Source organism: Motacilla alba, chromosome 8, assembly GCF_015832195.1.
Source record: "Motacilla alba alba isolate MOTALB_02 chromosome 8, Motacilla_alba_V1.0_pri, whole genome shotgun sequence".
Lineage (NCBI taxonomy): Eukaryota > Metazoa > Chordata > Aves > Passeriformes > Motacillidae > Motacilla > Motacilla alba.
The window spans coordinates 16,037,937-16,054,808 of NC_052023.1; the positions used below are offsets into that span (position 1 = coordinate 16,037,937).

Here is a 16,872-nt window from a genome sequence, read left to right on the forward strand (position 1 = left end):
CTTTTGCTAACGCAAAATTCTGCACGGTATGGCTTCACCTTACAAGCATTCTTAACAACACTAGATAAATAGCATTTGCACTTAATTGATTTTTTCATTTGCTAAACAGCCATAAAATATGGTGCTCTCACAAGCACCTTTTTTGGTGAGAAGGGTAAACAAGCACTCTATTAAAGCATTATAAACATTCAAGGTGATGTGATCACTTCCCTCTATTCTGTTTCAACACACTGCTGTAAATCTTCAGTTTTCACGTCGTATAAAAAAGCTCCACAAGTATCCACAAATTCAGAAATTTGTTAGTCTGCGTACACTATTTGTCTGCAATACACTTCAACATCCCAGTTATCTTTTCTAAAATCTCTAAAGTATTTATTCCTCCAGCCTTTAAATGTAATGATGTAGATTTTCCACTTACAAGAGAATAAATTTCAACAAGAAAGCTAAACTTAACTGTAGTAATTTGTACAGTTAAACACCTGACGCCACTAGTTCAATGACAGCCTTGGCAGAGCTAGGATGGCCTTGTCTGAGGCCTCTGTCTTGCACAGCCGTGCATTTTTAGCCCATCTATTCTATCAGAACATGAACAAGCCTCATGTGTTAACTCTGAACTCTGTGCATCCAGGAAGACAGACATTTATTCATACTTTCCACCAATCAAATGTAATGCATCTGTGAACAATTCAGTTTATTGCAAGTAAATGTACTTTTACTTAAGATCATGAGAAGATTCTAATCTCAAGCAAGACAAATCAATTCCACAAACTTAATTCACACAATGCAAATAAATGCTTCACATTATAGACATTTAGATTTTCTTTAAACCTTTTTATTTAGAGATTTTTCTGGTAAGGAGATATACCATAGGAAAGCAATTTCACTGGCAGTGAGGTATGTATATACTCTACCAAAATACTCCTCTTGCTTTAACTGCTTTTAACTTTATTTACATATAAAGAAAATATCAATGCATATCCTTGGCTTAACTACAGTATCTGTTACCCTATATGAGTAAAATGAAATGTTACTTGCATACAAAATTGATTTGTAGAGGAATCTAATTTGATTTAAACAAAAATCATGTTCTGAAGACAGTTTAAATGAACAAACACAATTCATCATGACCAAGACACCTGCACCATATTTCCATCCTCACAGCACATTTATTTCAATAATTCTGTAAGTAGGTCCTTAGCATGAGCATAGTGTTACAGTTTTCATACATATAATCACATCCAAAACAAGCTCTAAAATTTAAGTTGTAAACATTCTCTTCATACGTGGAAACATTTCAATCTGTGTTTGAATTTTCTAAAATGATCAATCTTTTAAACAGAATTATAAATGAAAAGCCTACTCTAACCGTGTAGTGAGCAATGCTTATTAGTACATTTCTACAGTGTTAAATAAAATAGTAGAGGCAAACTTCTGTAAGCAAGTCAGACTTTAAGTAAATTGCCATAAAAGTAACAAACTTGTTAACAAAAAAGATGCTTTGTAATAAAGAAAGTTGGATTGAATCTACTATGATACAAAAACATAAGGGTAAATACCATCTTTGTTGACAAGTAGGAGGTAGCATGGATGCACCACTTTATTGTCAGTGAGAAATGCAACTGAAGTAAAGAATATTTCCTTACCACAAATTTCCAGTATTATGTACATATTTCTCTTAGAAATTTGTTTAAACAAGTTTCCCTCCACTTTTTAGTACAAAAAGCCTCATGTGATTTAAAAAAAACACTTACACACCTAGATAGAATAGTACTAATTGCCCTATTTGAACGAAACAGTCTCTTGAACTATGAAGTACATGGTATTTAATGCCCTAAGTTGAGTAAATTGTATTAGCAGTTCTTGGTATTATACAAAACACTACATACATACAAACAAAATATAATAGTATCTTATTTTACTATGTAATTCTTTTTGGAATAAACAGAACCTTGATTTGGGTAACACTGAAGAGAATGTGGTTTCTTTGTTTTATTAAAATCTGTCCTTTAAGTACCCATGTGCAACAATTTAAAAATGGCTGCCATACATATAATGGTCTTGTATTGATAGTGAACACAGTAACTGACAAAAACATAATAAACCTTAAAAACACATCTTCCACCCTATATAAAATATAAAGACTACTTACTGTAACTGTTAAGTATTCAATTTATTTTGATGTTACTGTAATCCACTTCCTCTATTTTCTGTCTTTAGCATTTATAAACATAATTTAGTGTAGCCATTTATTTTAAAAAATGAAGTATTTCAAATTTACATCCAATTAAAATTTAAAATGTTTCTGTGTTCTATGATGCTGCTTCTGCCATCAGTAAAGAAAATGAAGTTTCAGTAATTGAAGCAGGCTTTTTAAGTAGTGATGTGACCTCAACCATGCCAGCTCCAGTCCGTGGAAGATTTGCGTTGACAATGTGTCGCTGCAAGTGCTTTATCCAGTCTTCTTGAACAGACAAAGGTCCTCGAAAGACCAGACCACAGAACCTATGCAAATATTAAAATTAATCCATAAGATACATCTCTCACTACTGAAAAACCATAAAAAAAGACAGTAAGAGGGAAGTCTTAATTTTCTTGAAGTTTGTTTCTACATGTTTTAGCCGAAAAGCTTAGTAATTGAGTTCATTAGTAGTAACTGTGAGCACAAAACCCTGCAGCTTATACAACTCACATTCTCACACTTTCAATGCCAGTAATAACAATCTGTTGTTCTTACATAAGGTTTCTTTTGAAGGACAGAATATTACTCAGACACAACCAGTAAGATTTTAGCTAGAGACACAATTGGCAATCTAACACCCAAGAGTGACTGAATCAAATCCTCTTGTTCCAATTAATGAAAACAGGCAATTCTTTTCCCCCTTCATTATTCAATTTAATCACAAACATTTATGGATGCAATAATGAATGTCTTTATGACTTACATTAGTAAGCTCTTAAGAATGTATTCTTCCAGTTAAAATAGCACTATGTACCTGCATCTGAGTATGTAAACTTCATCAGCACTATGAGGTAACGGCAGCATTTTCTTCTTGCTTCCAGATCTTGACCTTGACTTCTTTTGTTTACAGTCTAAAGCTAAGAAGAGAAATTTTCATATGTGAAAGTAATACTTCAATGAGTGTCAGTCAAAGAGATATTCAGTAAGTATTCCCTATAGCAGTAATGAAAAGACATCTACCTCCTTGTTTTTCTACATTTAATTATAACGTAAATCCAAAACAATTACAAAGTATTCTAAGAAATATACTGGCAGAACACATGAAGCTGTTTTTTTTAGCTTAGCATTGTGCTTGCTCTTTGAAAGACTAGATAATTGACATTCAGCATTAAACTGTTGTTTTAGTATCAGCAAGCACCTACAAACCTATTGCAGAATTATACAGAAGCAAAGCACCATCGGAAATTCTCTTTCATGCATTAAACGCTGTCAAAATCTCAGAACTTGTTTTGTAGTTCAAGTACCATCATAAAACCACTCATGTTCGACCAAGTTACAACTTTATGAAGTTGTAGCTTTCAGCTACTACAATCAGGAATTTCTAGCTTGAATGAAACACCTGCCATTTGTTTTCAACACAAAGCAAAAACTTGTCCTTTTGTTCTAAGAGTTTCAAATGAAGCTTCCCTTTCACTCCTGTCTGAATTCTAATGAAGTTTACAAAAACTATGTATTAGTCCTTGGCAGTGGGAGCTGGTATTAGGACAATCAACAGACAATCAAAGGCCACTTTTTAAATTCAGTCTAAGCATTCAAAACTGTGTATGAAAGTAACGTGTGTGAACAGGGAACATACAGCAAATGAGTTCAGACAGCTCTGAGGTCTGTATCTCCCATAAACAAATGTAATGGGAATCTGAAACAAAACCTGGAGATTCTAAAAAGCAGCCAAAGTGGAGGATGAGTGGATTAAACTGAATTAATATTGTTATGATACAAACAGTTTATAAAGCTCAAGAAGTTTGTGACTGTTTGAACTGAGAAGTGTATCTACCTACACTGTATTCCAAAACACAAGACACCAACAATGTAACTCCAACACCAAAACTTTTGCAAACAACCAGTTACACCACTTCAACCAAAACTCCACACAAACCAGAAAGACAGCACCAGGTGGTATTCTTGATACCAAGAAGGCATAATGCTATGCTACTGAAGCATCTTAACAGTAAAATGGGAAAAAAATTGTTACACTTGGCTAAAGTTTTGACTCCTAAAATATGAAAACAGAAGAATTAACTTCTCAGCATTCTGAAGCATAAGACATTGTCTGGTGAGGTAAAACATGTTGATTGAAAGAAAGCACAGTCTTGATTGTATCCTTAATTTTTCTCATGCCCTCCAAATGAGCACCTCTCAAGCTTTTACCTTGTAGCCCAACTTTCAACTTGGTAGACATACTAGACGTTTTTCAGTTCTATCCCCAGATCCTACCTATCTAAAATTTAGAATGAATTTCTCAGGTTTGAAGGTATCAGAGAACCAATAAAATAAGTGGAAAGCAGACACCAACCTAGAGACTTCTTCAACATTAGGAAAATGAGGCTTAACAGCATTTTTTTCTGACAGCAACAACAAAACCAGTCTGGATAAAAAGGCAGTAACCCAAGGTGGCAGGGGGGAGAGAGAGACAACTGGCTAAGATGCTTCTGGAAAAGCATCAAGGGGTTCTTAATACTTCATTCTCTCACGAGAAACATATTTTTCATTTAATTAGGAAGAAAAAAGCTAACTAGCATATCAGGTAGGAACTACCACATATTAAAGTGTTTTACATACCACAACTTCAGTAACACCATCAGCAAGGTGAGCAGATAAAATACTGGAACCCAGACACCCATGCTTTGAAGAGAACTGTCTGTATGAGGCGCAACTTATCTGCAGCACTTACTACAGCAAAAGCTTTGCCTTTGCTATTTTGTGGAACATCATGGGAAGAAGGGAAACAGAAGTCGGTACTACCCGAATGCAAACGTGTCCATGAGCTGCATCTGATGATAAGTTAGTTGATGTCAGTTTATATGAGTGGAAAAGAAAAAGAAGCAGTAGTGACAACAGACTCCTCCTAGAAAGGCCAACATGCACTTGGAACAAGAACTTGCTGATTTCCTTGATGTTGGCAAAGACATTCATTCTCACCAAGAAATTTGATTCTACTCACATGCATCTGGAGCATTTCACAGAGCTTTTCCTTGCCTCTAAGACCTGGGTTGGTCTTCTGCAACAGAATGCTGACACCTAATGGGTTTGTGTGTGTGTGTGCGCGTAATCTTCTAAGAAAAAAACCGTCTGAACTACTGAGCAATCAAACAACAGCAACACTGACAGAAATTGCCATAATGAACCAGGAGAGGTAGTTTCTACTTTCTTGAAAGGTACCTTTTCCATGAACAGTGAGAAAACAAGGAAAACAAAAGGAAGGACATTTCTCTCAGCCATTTATGATGGAGGCTCTATATAAGGAAATTATAAAACCAAGAGAAGAAAATACCACAGCAAAAGACCACAAAAAAGGACCCCAATTATGCTACAAATTCTCAGAGCAACTCAGCTAAATTTCAAAGTAGATTTGCACAAGCAAGAAGCTGTTAGACAGAAAACACTAAGAACACAAATCCTGTGTTCTGCAAGGGTCAGTTTTTTGATCCCTTTGTCTTCTGAGATACTGAACATATACTTTCACATTTTAGGGAGCTCAAAGCAGCACGAGGGTGTTTTGAAGTTACTCCCATGAAGATGGAAAGTGAGTGAAGAAGGAGGAATGTCTGAGTAAAGCTCATTGAAAACTACAATTTAAACAGCAGTTATGAGGCATGCATACCAGTAACTATCACATTAATTTCATTTTGTCTATCCAGAGAACAAGTTTAAATAAAGTCACATGCACACACTTGAGTACTCTGTTGATACAATGCTTACAAGCAGTTGCAAACATCAACTAAATCACACAATTGTGTCAGCCATTGCCCATAAAGTAGCCATGTTCTGACCAAAACTCAGTTCCTGCTTTTTCTATGCCTTTAACTGCAACAAAACATGATCTCCTTAGAAAGTCTTTTATCATGTCTGGGAAGAGACCAAGGATAATTTAGCTCTAGTAAGCTGCATGGAAACTGCAGTAAATTGCTAGAGAGAGGAAGGATCTTTAACAGCTACTTCGTAGTTATAACAGCTTCCAAACTGTCATTCCTCATTCTCCATAAAGGCCTACTTCTTTTTGGAAGAACTCTCTCTCTTTCAAGTTTGGCCAGCTGGTGTTTCCTAGCTGATAACTGAAAAACTTCTTGTGAAGTCACACAACATCCTCAAACTGCTGACACAACATGATGGAGAAACAACCCATTTAAAACAAAAGACCATCAAACTTAGCAGCATTCTACTTGAGATACTTATGTACAATTTCAGAGCACACTACTTTGAAAACACTAGGTAAAAACTCTGCATACAAAAACCTCTGTGATGACTTATCAAGAAAGACTACAAGCAGATGGACATAGGAGGTTTCAATGAGCATGCCTAAGTGAATCAGACAGGTCACAATTAGATGCCCTTTCATGCCATGACATTTGGTCTGCAGTTCCAAATTAATATGCTCTGCTTCCTGATGTCCCCCAACATGAAATGCTTCTTACTTCAGGAAACTGAAGCTGGGTCTTTATTCGGACTTCATTACTTTTGTCAAAGTGTACATAAGCTAAAACAAGTTGAATAATGGGACACGGAAATTGAACTAATTTGAAAACACTACCAAGTAAAAAATAATGAACTGTCTTTCTTGTACATTTAGTCACTAATTTTTCAAATTCAATCACTTGCTAACTATCCTCATCACTACTGCACAGTGAAGTACATTAAATAAACCCCTCCTATCATCTGCTCTCTGTAAGATTTTATAGGATGCTGAAAATGAGCTCATCATGCCGGTTGATTTGTTATGACTGTAACAGCACAGAACAATGACACACAAAGCCAGTGGATCGCAGATTCCTGCATGCTTGATATGCTTCCACCACAAACATCCCAAAGCTACAAGTTTGACAAAACAACATTCGAAATTATTTGAACATGTAGTACCCCTCCTGAACCACTACCTCAGTCACACTGCTGGCTTGAAGGCCAGACTCCTTGCTCTGTACTTTATTGCTCCCTCCCAAACTTCTGACAAAGCAGTCTCCCCCTATAGGAGCAGACCAAAGAAGAAAGTGGTGATTCCCAGAAGATGAAAGCCAGTAAAAAAAGACTCAGTATGTGAAAAGGGTCAACAAAGAGAAGATGTAAAAAGCCAGGGAGCAAGAAAGAATCAAGAGACTTGGGGAGAGCCAGGACAGGAGGGACCAAGAGAAGCCCAGAGAGAAAAAAAGAAAGGAAGCTGAATATACAACTACACAAAGAAGAGTGAGATGCATTTTGAAGATTTTGTGTAGGTTTGTTCAATGATCTAAAGATACTCAGAAGAAAGAAGCAAGTTGATCACCTGTTCTGAGAAACACTAATGTGTTGCTATACATCAAAATAGGTATAAAAGGAAATTAACATCTACTCAAGATGAGCAATTACATTGTTAAAAATTGGACTGAATAACAACAACAAAAAAGTTCCAGCCAGACGTCTGAAGACACAGGTATCTGCTCTACAGTGGATCGATAATGCATTGGTATAGGCACAAATAAAGTTCAATAAAGAGTAACCTCAAACAGCCAACAGCCTAGGAACTTTCACTTCCAGGATGTTTTTCTTGAGTCCATTCTCCAAAGCTACCATTATGTCTATGTCTACTATACTGCTAAAACTGTCAAGTTGCATTTGAAAAGAAAAACAGGCTAAGATTTAACTAAATATGATGACATTACTGACTGAAGAAGCAGGACATCTGCTGGAAAAGCAATATGGTAACAGTCAATATCAAAAACACATGCAGACAAATGGAAAATCTGAGACTAGTACATAAGCTAATGTAATGCTTGGAAAGGCCTCACTTTGGTGGCATGCAGGGATCTCGTATTTCTCATGTTATTTCTCCTAAAAAATGGTAGTGCCTGGACAGGTCCCATTACACCTGCTAGATAAAATAATTACAGTGTTCACGTTTAGACACCATTATTTTATTACAGCAAGAAACTGAGATAATTATTCAACTGGTGTGAATTATTTTTGGTAGTTATGTTTGCTTTATAAGATACAAAAAAGGCTTAATGAGAAGCAACGTGTACAAACATGTCCTCATTGTCTCCATACAATGGTTGAAGACCACTGAAGGTTTAGCTGTGGTCCAACTGAAGACATCACAAAACTGCTCTCAACCACAACCATCTTTCAATAAGAAAACCCATGATCTACTCAAGAGCAACACTCATAACAAGAGTGTACTTGTGTGTACTTTAAAACTAGTGTGAACTAGTGAAATCTTGCATTAAAATAATTCTCTTCACAAAACTTATATAATAAAGTGGAATATCAAACAGAACAACTGTTTAAAGCATATTTTTTGGTCTACAAGCCTTGCATTAAGCTTGCTTGAGTGAGAAGTCACTGAGCAAAGTTTACAACCTTCACGGAGGTGCAGCAGAGTAATGAATAAGTTGCTACAGATATACATTGGTTACATGATGTTATAGCTAGAATTCAACACTGACTCCTTAAGTCAATGGTTTCAGCTATAGGCCTTTATCCATGGTATAAGTTACTTATCTGGCTTAGCTCCAGCTTCTGAGAGCAAAAGATTTTTTTCCCCAAACTTTTGTTTCAAATCTTTTATATAAACTTTGTTTCTAACCCCATTTTGTTTCCAACCTAATTCAAAACCAACTTCTAGGTCCAATGACACAAGACTCATGAGTTTTCTTTCCATTCTTTTAAGAAAAGTGGCACATGTTCTGATGACTATGCAACTACTTCACTAGCAAAATACATTTCTTAGAGAAAGCAAACAAAAATCCCTGAAGGTACCTAAACCAGCTTCCTTTACTTTTCTCACTTAGCAAAAGGGAAGCTAGGTACAAAGTACTTCAATCTCTGTACTATCCTATTTGCTTTGCCAGTGTCTCCTTCACTGATTTACTGTTAAGTTATTAATGTGCAATATAAATATATAGCTATTGAAAAATATTTCCTCAGTAGGTATATAAGAAAAGGAACTTACCACAGGGCTAATATCAAATCACAGCAGTGGTAAATGAAGTTAACTACTATCACCCTTCTATACTGAATAAATATGAAAATATTCAGAATCACTGACTAAAGGCATATTCTTCTACATGTTAGGTATTACTGCATCTGCTGACTTCCTTCCAAACCTCCTTTGTTATAGCACTAATGTAAAGAAACAGAAGACCGGGCAGCCACAGGCCTGTATCACAAAAATATTACTTTCAGCCTTCTACAGAGAAAGCCTGCTACTCAGTTTGTCATTCTTAGCATAATGAATTACATTTGCAGATCAAAAAAGGATTATGCACTTTCCAAGAGCATTATATAAAAGTCTGTGTTTGTTGACACAGAAAACTGAAGGTTGCCCTTCTTAATTACAGAATATTTCAGGCTTCATATCTCCAAATTTTCCTCATTATATTGCATCTCTGCTCCTCAATTTGCTGTTGACCATGTGAAGTCCCACTAATCTCAGCAATAATCCGAGTAAACTCAGAAACTGCCTACAGCCAAGCAAGCTGCAGGTCTCTGAAAACAAATCAAAATATGGCATATTAGAAGAAGTTCAAAATGAAGTGTGTTTTAATAAAACACATTAATAGCAGTGCCAAATGCTGTACTACCCTCACTCAATGTCAGAGCAGGTAGTTTTTGGGTTCTGAGCCAAACAAGATATGAAACCAACTGCATATCATATGTTGTCAGAAATATACAGAGTGTAAAATGACTTGCTTTTCCTATTTCACTGGAGTATTCTTTGTAACTATATGTACTAGACAGCAAACACTACTTGTTGTATCGTTGCCTTTTTTCTCCCCACCGCTCTCATTTCAGAGATACGTTAAAACACTTCATTAGAAGGCCAACTATCTGGTTTGGAAGTTGCAATATCATAGGAGAATGAATTTAAGCAACCATCTCTTAGTTTTGCTTACATACCTTAAATGTTGGATCCAAAATCAAAGACTAAGAATGAAAATCAGACATGAGAGTGGACAACAGCAACAGACGTTTTCTTACAAGTTGCTGAAGTTTTATGGCAAATAAATTGTTTACCGGCAGAAGCGTCAAAATTATTTTGAATTAACATATGCTTTTGTCCAGTCTGATGAAGAAAATGTATCATAGACAGACTTGCTTTTACATCTGTAACAAAACATACCTGTCCCAGTCAAAAGTCCAGCACTCTTCTTTCGTGCATAAGCGCGTAAGTGGTTGGACAGGCTAACAGCACTTGTAAACGTCGTATTGCAATGCACACACGTTCTAAGCTTCACAGGCATACCTATCATTCAAAAGAAAACTATAATCCAGTTCTCTCTTCAAAAAATGAAATTCTCAAAGCGTTGTAAAAAGATTTCTGCAATAAAGATGGTTTAAAATATATTCACTGCATTGACGCAATTGTTTAGTATATTAGAAGGATCCAAGTTAACCGTTATTAGTTTTCCACCTAGTGCTTTAAGCCAAACCATATTATTTGAAAAAGAACAGAAAGGAGGCAACTTGAGCCCAGTAGGCTACCCTGCATTTAATACCTACAATCAAGCTCCTACAGATCTCCACATAATGAAGCTCTAATTCCAAAATACAATCCTGAAATTTGAATAGCACAATTCTGTTGAGAAATTTCAGAGCTTTCAGAATTTCCAATAAAGAGAATTTGAAAAGTCAAGTTGACAAAGTGGTAATTAGAAGTGTTTTTACCCATAAGACTAAAGCACTCAATACTAAAATTAGGCTGCTGTTGAAGGCTCAGAGAAACAGGTGGTAAAGCACACCACTGTACAGCTGTTAGACAAAACCTTTTGTTCAGTGCATTTTCTAGTCATTATTTTAGATGCACAATTGATAATGAAAGTAAATGATTTGCAGGTTTTTTTTGCTTAAATCTTTGCGCTAAATAAGTATCAACAAAGCAACATGCTATTTATCACACGAAAACAATGAAACAATACTGAACTCCTCACTTAGAGAAAAAGAAACCATTATAACTTATCTCCTGCTCAACTTCACCATATTTCTCCCTGCATTTTACAAAAGATACGCTGTTTTGGTGAACTAATATTTCAGGTTGTCTACTAATAAATTATTAGAAGAATAAATGAAAAAGCTAAAACTACTCAGTTAAAAGTCTCTGCAGAAAAGAAAGAATGCTATTCTCCAGCAGCCCACAGAAGACATGCTGTTTTTTCAGGCAAGTTACAGAAGAAGAACACCTGGTTGGTAAAAGCTTTTATAAAACTAAAACCAGAATTAGGAATATTTGCCTTTTTTAGGAAAAAAGGAAGATTTTCAACTTGATGTTAAATATTTTCTTATTAACTCAACTGGCACAGTGCGTTAGTTATCAAATTCTGTTACCTCAGCCACAGAAAACTACCGGGCCACATTCAGAACTGTTAGTACTATGCGAGCGTATGTTCATTTTTACTTGGTTGTTCATCATAACCAAACAGGTTCTACCTAGTATTGAGCAGTAAATACTACACAGAAAGCAAAACACATGTCAGGTTTGGCAAGCTATTCCTTGAGCATTATTTTTCAAATCATTAAACCTGTCAAAGATGCACTTCCTTTATTAAGCAATCTCCTGTCTTAAGGGACAACCACAGACGTACAGAAGACACAAAATGTAATTATTTTCTACTTCTACTATGTCATTTTAGAAAGCCACCCTTCTTAAGAGATTTATTGCCACACTTTTATAGCCCCTAAAAGAACTTCTGAGCACATCAGGTTGTTGGGGATTTTTGTTTAAAGAAAGAAAAGAATACAGTTGAAAAAGTACTAGGCACTGCCAGTTTTACTAACCTGGTTAATAACAAGAAAAGAAACAGCACAAAAAAAAGTCAGGGGTATAAAAATAAGATCCTGCTCTCCAGCAGCACTGGTGGTGTCCAACCAAGAAACCAGTAAATGCAAGCTCTACACACACATTAAAAAGGATGTTGCAAGAGTTCCCCAAGACTATAAATAATTCTCATGTGACAAGTAAGTTAAAAACATCACCCTAAAAAACTGCTCTATTAGTATACAGAGTAGCTAGGAAGTTGATTGTGGAATTGTTTCATTAGCACAATTCTCAGTGGAGGGACAATCTAGGTCCTTTTTGGTCAGAGGCTGTGCACTGGAAACCTGCTGGCTACAACTGTATGCCAACAAAGCTTGAACCAGCACAGGTTGTCACTCAGGATAGACAGGCCCTAAGCAAGCATGAGTTTCTCACAGCAGCCACAATTTGCAACAAGCAAGAATTAATCTATGTTGTAAGAGTATGTTTGCCTAAAACCATCAAAATTAGTTGATAGTGATTCACCAATCTGCAGTATTATGCATTTATAATGGTATCAACAGTTCTGTTAGTTTGAGCAAATGCTGCCTTGCACAAACCTTGAAGACTTAAATGCAGTATTCCTAATCCAGCTGTTTAACACCCAAAAACAGGGTTGCAAGCCCAAACATTTCAGAACTGTTAGTCTACCAAATATGCATGGACACGTCAACTTTACTGCAGGATGTGTCTTCTTCCTTACTGAGGCTCACTTTGTGTCCACTTTTAATTTGCATGCCCAGTCATATGCAGAACAGGAACTATATTCCATACAAAAACCCTTCAGTGATGCTGAGGGGTTTTTTCACTTTCGGAAAAACATGTCAGAAAAATTTGCTGCGCTACCTCTCGCAGTCAAGTATCCTCTGGAAATGAAATAATAATTAAATGAACAGAATCCCAAATAATATACTCTGCACTGGTACATTTTCTCTGAATTATATGATTCTTTGGAAATGTTGTCAAGAAACACCTTCTTACCTGACTGCATAGTCAAGTCCATTTTTTGTGGCTGATACATCAATGGACTGTCTTCATTTAATGGAAGAACACATTTCTGAACAAACCTCTTTCTTGCAGTTTGGTTATGAATCTTTTGAGGGGAAATATCAGGATTCCTCTCTTCTCCTAACCTCTTGTTTTTCAGGAGTTCTATCAGTGTAAGTGACTGATTTCTTTTTTCATCATGTAGTACTGCTTTTGCTTCATCACATTCGTTAAGGAAACTCAGCCCTTCTTCCTCCGATGCAGACACAGATATATCTTCAGTCTTTAAGCCATTATGGTATGCTTCAAGAGGTATAACATTCTGAGATAAAAAGTCATCATTTGATGCAAATTTCTGAGCAACAAATGGTCTGGGAATAATACGGCGACTGTTCAAAGCCTTTAGGATTTTTTCATACTTCTCTTCATTTTGCATCATCTCATTCAGAACACAGATGGGAGACTTGTGTGCGTCCCACTTGGTTTTGCCAAGCCTCTTCAGGTGTCCTCGCACATGATTAGACAATCCAATTTTAGTATCGAACCAGCCACCACAGAGCTGACATGTATGCTCAGAGGAAGTTTCAGATTTCTCAATCGCTACAAAGAAAATAATTATAATGGTTTTGGACAATTATATACAATTCAACATGACAATTGCAAATCACAAGAAGAGAGGCTTTACAAGAAGCTAAAGCAAGCCTTGTTCAGTGCTCAATAAATCCCTTTGTCCACCCAACTTCATACCCAAATAAAAAAACCAAATCTTACCTTTTCTAACACGTTTAACTGGAGTCCCTGTTCCAGCTCTTTTAAAATGCTGCATTTTGTCACTTGTTGCTATCTGTTCTGGTGAAACAACATGACGGGCTTCATAGCTTAGTCCAGCTCTGTGAAGATGTCCTCTGACATGATTGGACAAGCCAACACCTGTTTCAAAGGTTGCTGGACAGTATGGGCATGATTTCTTTTCAAGAGACAAATCAGTCCAGTGGAAAACTGAATTATGCTTTGGCAATGCTGATCCTACATTTTCTAAATTCTGAGGATCATGCAAGTCATGCAAGAAGTTATTACCCTCAGCATCTTCATAATACTCAAAATAAAAGCCATCATTCTGCTCATAACCAAGTGAAGATTTATCACCAGCTTCATTATCTTCCATTTTACCTTTGAATATGGGGTATAGGTTTACATGCTCCTGATTAATATCACTGTAAGATTCATCCTCCACAGACTGTGTAGTGTAATCACATAGTTCAACATTATCCCATGAACTTTCATCCTCCGTTTCATAGCTGTCTTTTTTTTCAGCAGAGTTTAGTTTCTGTAAAACAACAACAGTCATTTTATGCAGAAAATCTGGACAGCAATCCAAATCATCTCCTGTAACAGAGCCTTCCCTCTTGGATTCTTTAACCACTCTTTTTACAGCTACATGCCTATGATCTTTACAGCCTTCTGCCCTTTTGCAATCAAGGCTATTTGAATCCATGACAAAACAATTATTACTTGATGAAGAAAATAAACATAAAGCACTGACAGATTTGGACTCTTCCTTTTTTAAATGCAAAGGGTAAGAGTCACTAGATTTTTTAATAATCCTGTAGTTTTCATATTTGTGTCTATATAAATAATTACTTTTTTTGGCACTAGCTTTCTGCTTTGCTGCTTGATGAAAACATTTACGTTTTCGGTCAATGCTATTTCTAATAAAAAAGTTCTTGTTTGTAGAATTTAGATTGCACACACTTACAGATGACTGTGAAACGCTTTTCCGAGCCTTCTGTATCCTGTAGGGTCTCTTGTGAAGTTTTGCGAAGTTACTGGATTGTGAAGTAGAGCCAAATGATCTTTTTACATCCTGTTTTAAAGCAGAGTTCTTTGGAAAAGTAGAAGAATGTTTGATCAACTGTTTTGTCCTGCTACGAAAATCTAAAGATTCTTCTATTATACTGCCTTTTCTTTTCTCTAGTCTAAGATGGCTACCAAAGGGATCAAGGCATGATGCTGAATGCAAATATGCCATGTGTTTTTTTAAAATGCTTCTAGCTGAAGTAGCAAACGGACACAGCTTACACATATAGGTCGATGACTTTCTTGAGGATCCTAAATAAGGATCTTTCAAGGATGCCTTTTTCTGAGTTTTTCTCTGGGACAAGTCGCTACCAATAATTGAACATTTGACTACTGCTCCATGAGCGATCCCTCGATGGCATTCCAGTTCATTTTCTGTCACAGCCATGAAATTGCATTCCTCGCAACAGTAATATCTTTTATCTTTTTCATGGGTCTTTGCATGCTGCACAAACGTTTTGGGACAATTGGTACCAAATACACACTGTGGGCATTGTAACCGTGCACTCCTACCCTCATCCTGAAGTTCTTTCAGCTCACGGATTTCTTCCATCAGTTTCTGCCTTCTTTCCTGGTGAATTATCATATGTTTAAGAAGGGAATTACGATCTCGAAATGTCCTTCCGCATTCCCTACATGCATAGGGCCTGGGGACATTGAGATGCCGGAAATGACTGTTCCCATCTAAATGGTACATCATATGCCTATGCAGATGTTTCTTCTCTCTAAAATTCACATTGCACTTTGTACAGGGATAAAATGATGGTTCATCAGTACTGAAAGTAGATGGTGGTTCAGAATCATTCTCTTCACATTTGTTTTTCAAAGTATTGGATAGAAAAGTGCTAGTGTGAACAGGAGAAGTATCTTCTGCACAGTTACTAGTGGGACTATAAATGAGCTGCTGGATACCATCAACAGCTTCCAGCTCTTCATCTGTAGATTCAGGCTTTACTTTACTCAACAAATATTTCTGTGGTTCTACTATTTGTAGCTCCTCATTCTGCTCTAAGAATTCAACATTTAATAGTTTTGATTTACTAGGAATACAACTAGTATCATCAAAACAGTCTTCAGTATAGCGTGTTATTTTACTAACATCCATTTTCCTTTTTCGTTTCTTTTCTAGCCCTACCTTACAGTGAACGGGAGACTTTTCTATTGTTTCTTCATTAGTCATAAGAAACTGTATAAACTCTTTCTGTGGATCCCAGCTGGGATCACATCCTGATCTGAAGCCACCTGTACCTGAGGAAATGCTTGTTAACGTATCGACACAATCATCTTTTAATAGTAAATTTTTATCATCCTCACAAACTTCTACTTGGTCTACTAAAGTGCTATCTACACTATTTCCTACTGTTTTCTGTGAATCACAACCAACTGAAGCAGAGGTAGGTAGATTTTTAATGGAATGAGTCATGTTCTTAGCATGTGCTACATCAGGTAACAAAAATAAAACTTGGTGCTGATTGGATTTCTGTGTTGTACTCTTCGCAGGCAGCTGAAGATCATGAGCCACTGTCAAAGTTGAGCAGGAATCTGTGAGAGGACCTCCAGGCTGTCCAGTGGTTAATGAAACGCTGCCTTTATTCATAATGGAAGTCTTTGTTGAGGTGGAGTGTGAAACTGGTCCATTAACAGCAGTTCCTCTAGACAACATAAAGTTTTCACTAGAAACAGTAGGAGCACCAGTGTGTATAAATAGAGAAGCCTGGCCTCCACTTAAGGCTTTTTCAGATCTGTCCCTTGATAGCTCCTCAGTCAGAGTCAATGTGTTGTTCTGAAATGATGTGTCACTCTCTTCTGGTTTGGGAATGCCACCCTCTTCCTCAGACGCAAAATTGTCATCACATAGGATTTCTTCTTCTTTAGCACCAGTGACTCCAGTATTTGTCTCTAAATCATCCATATTGCTGGTCTGTCCATTAAGTACATTTATACTAAAAAACAAACAAGAAAAAATCAGGCAATTGCAGAAATAAATAATGGCAACTTTAATTTACAGCTTTTCTTCAGGATCACTCTT

At 36.4% G+C, this 16,872-nt stretch overlaps 1 protein-coding gene across 11 annotated transcripts in view; it reads right to left on the minus strand.

The window, feature by feature from the left end:
* Positions 1-806: 806 nt before the first annotated feature.
* ZNF644 (zinc finger protein 644) overlaps positions 807-16,872 on the minus strand; it is a 73,514-nt gene continuing 57,448 nt past the window's right edge. For 9 of the 11 annotated variants that reach the window (XM_038143758.1, XM_038143757.1, XM_038143762.1 and 6 more), the window contains 4 exons: positions 13,758-16,786; positions 12,981-13,586; positions 2,994-3,096; positions 1,931-2,502 (listed from right to left, as the gene is read on the minus strand). In XM_038143758.1, the coding sequence (XP_037999686.1) occupies positions 2,310-2,502; positions 2,994-3,096; positions 12,981-13,586; positions 13,758-16,755 (3,900 nt within the window). In that variant the 5' untranslated portion in view covers positions 16,756-16,786 and the 3' untranslated portion in view covers positions 1,931-2,309. Of the gene's footprint in view, positions 2,503-2,993; positions 3,097-10,328; positions 10,452-12,980; positions 13,587-13,757; positions 16,787-16,872 lie in introns of all 11 variants that reach the window. The other 2 variants (XM_038143766.1, XM_038143756.1) reach the window with 2 other exon arrangements.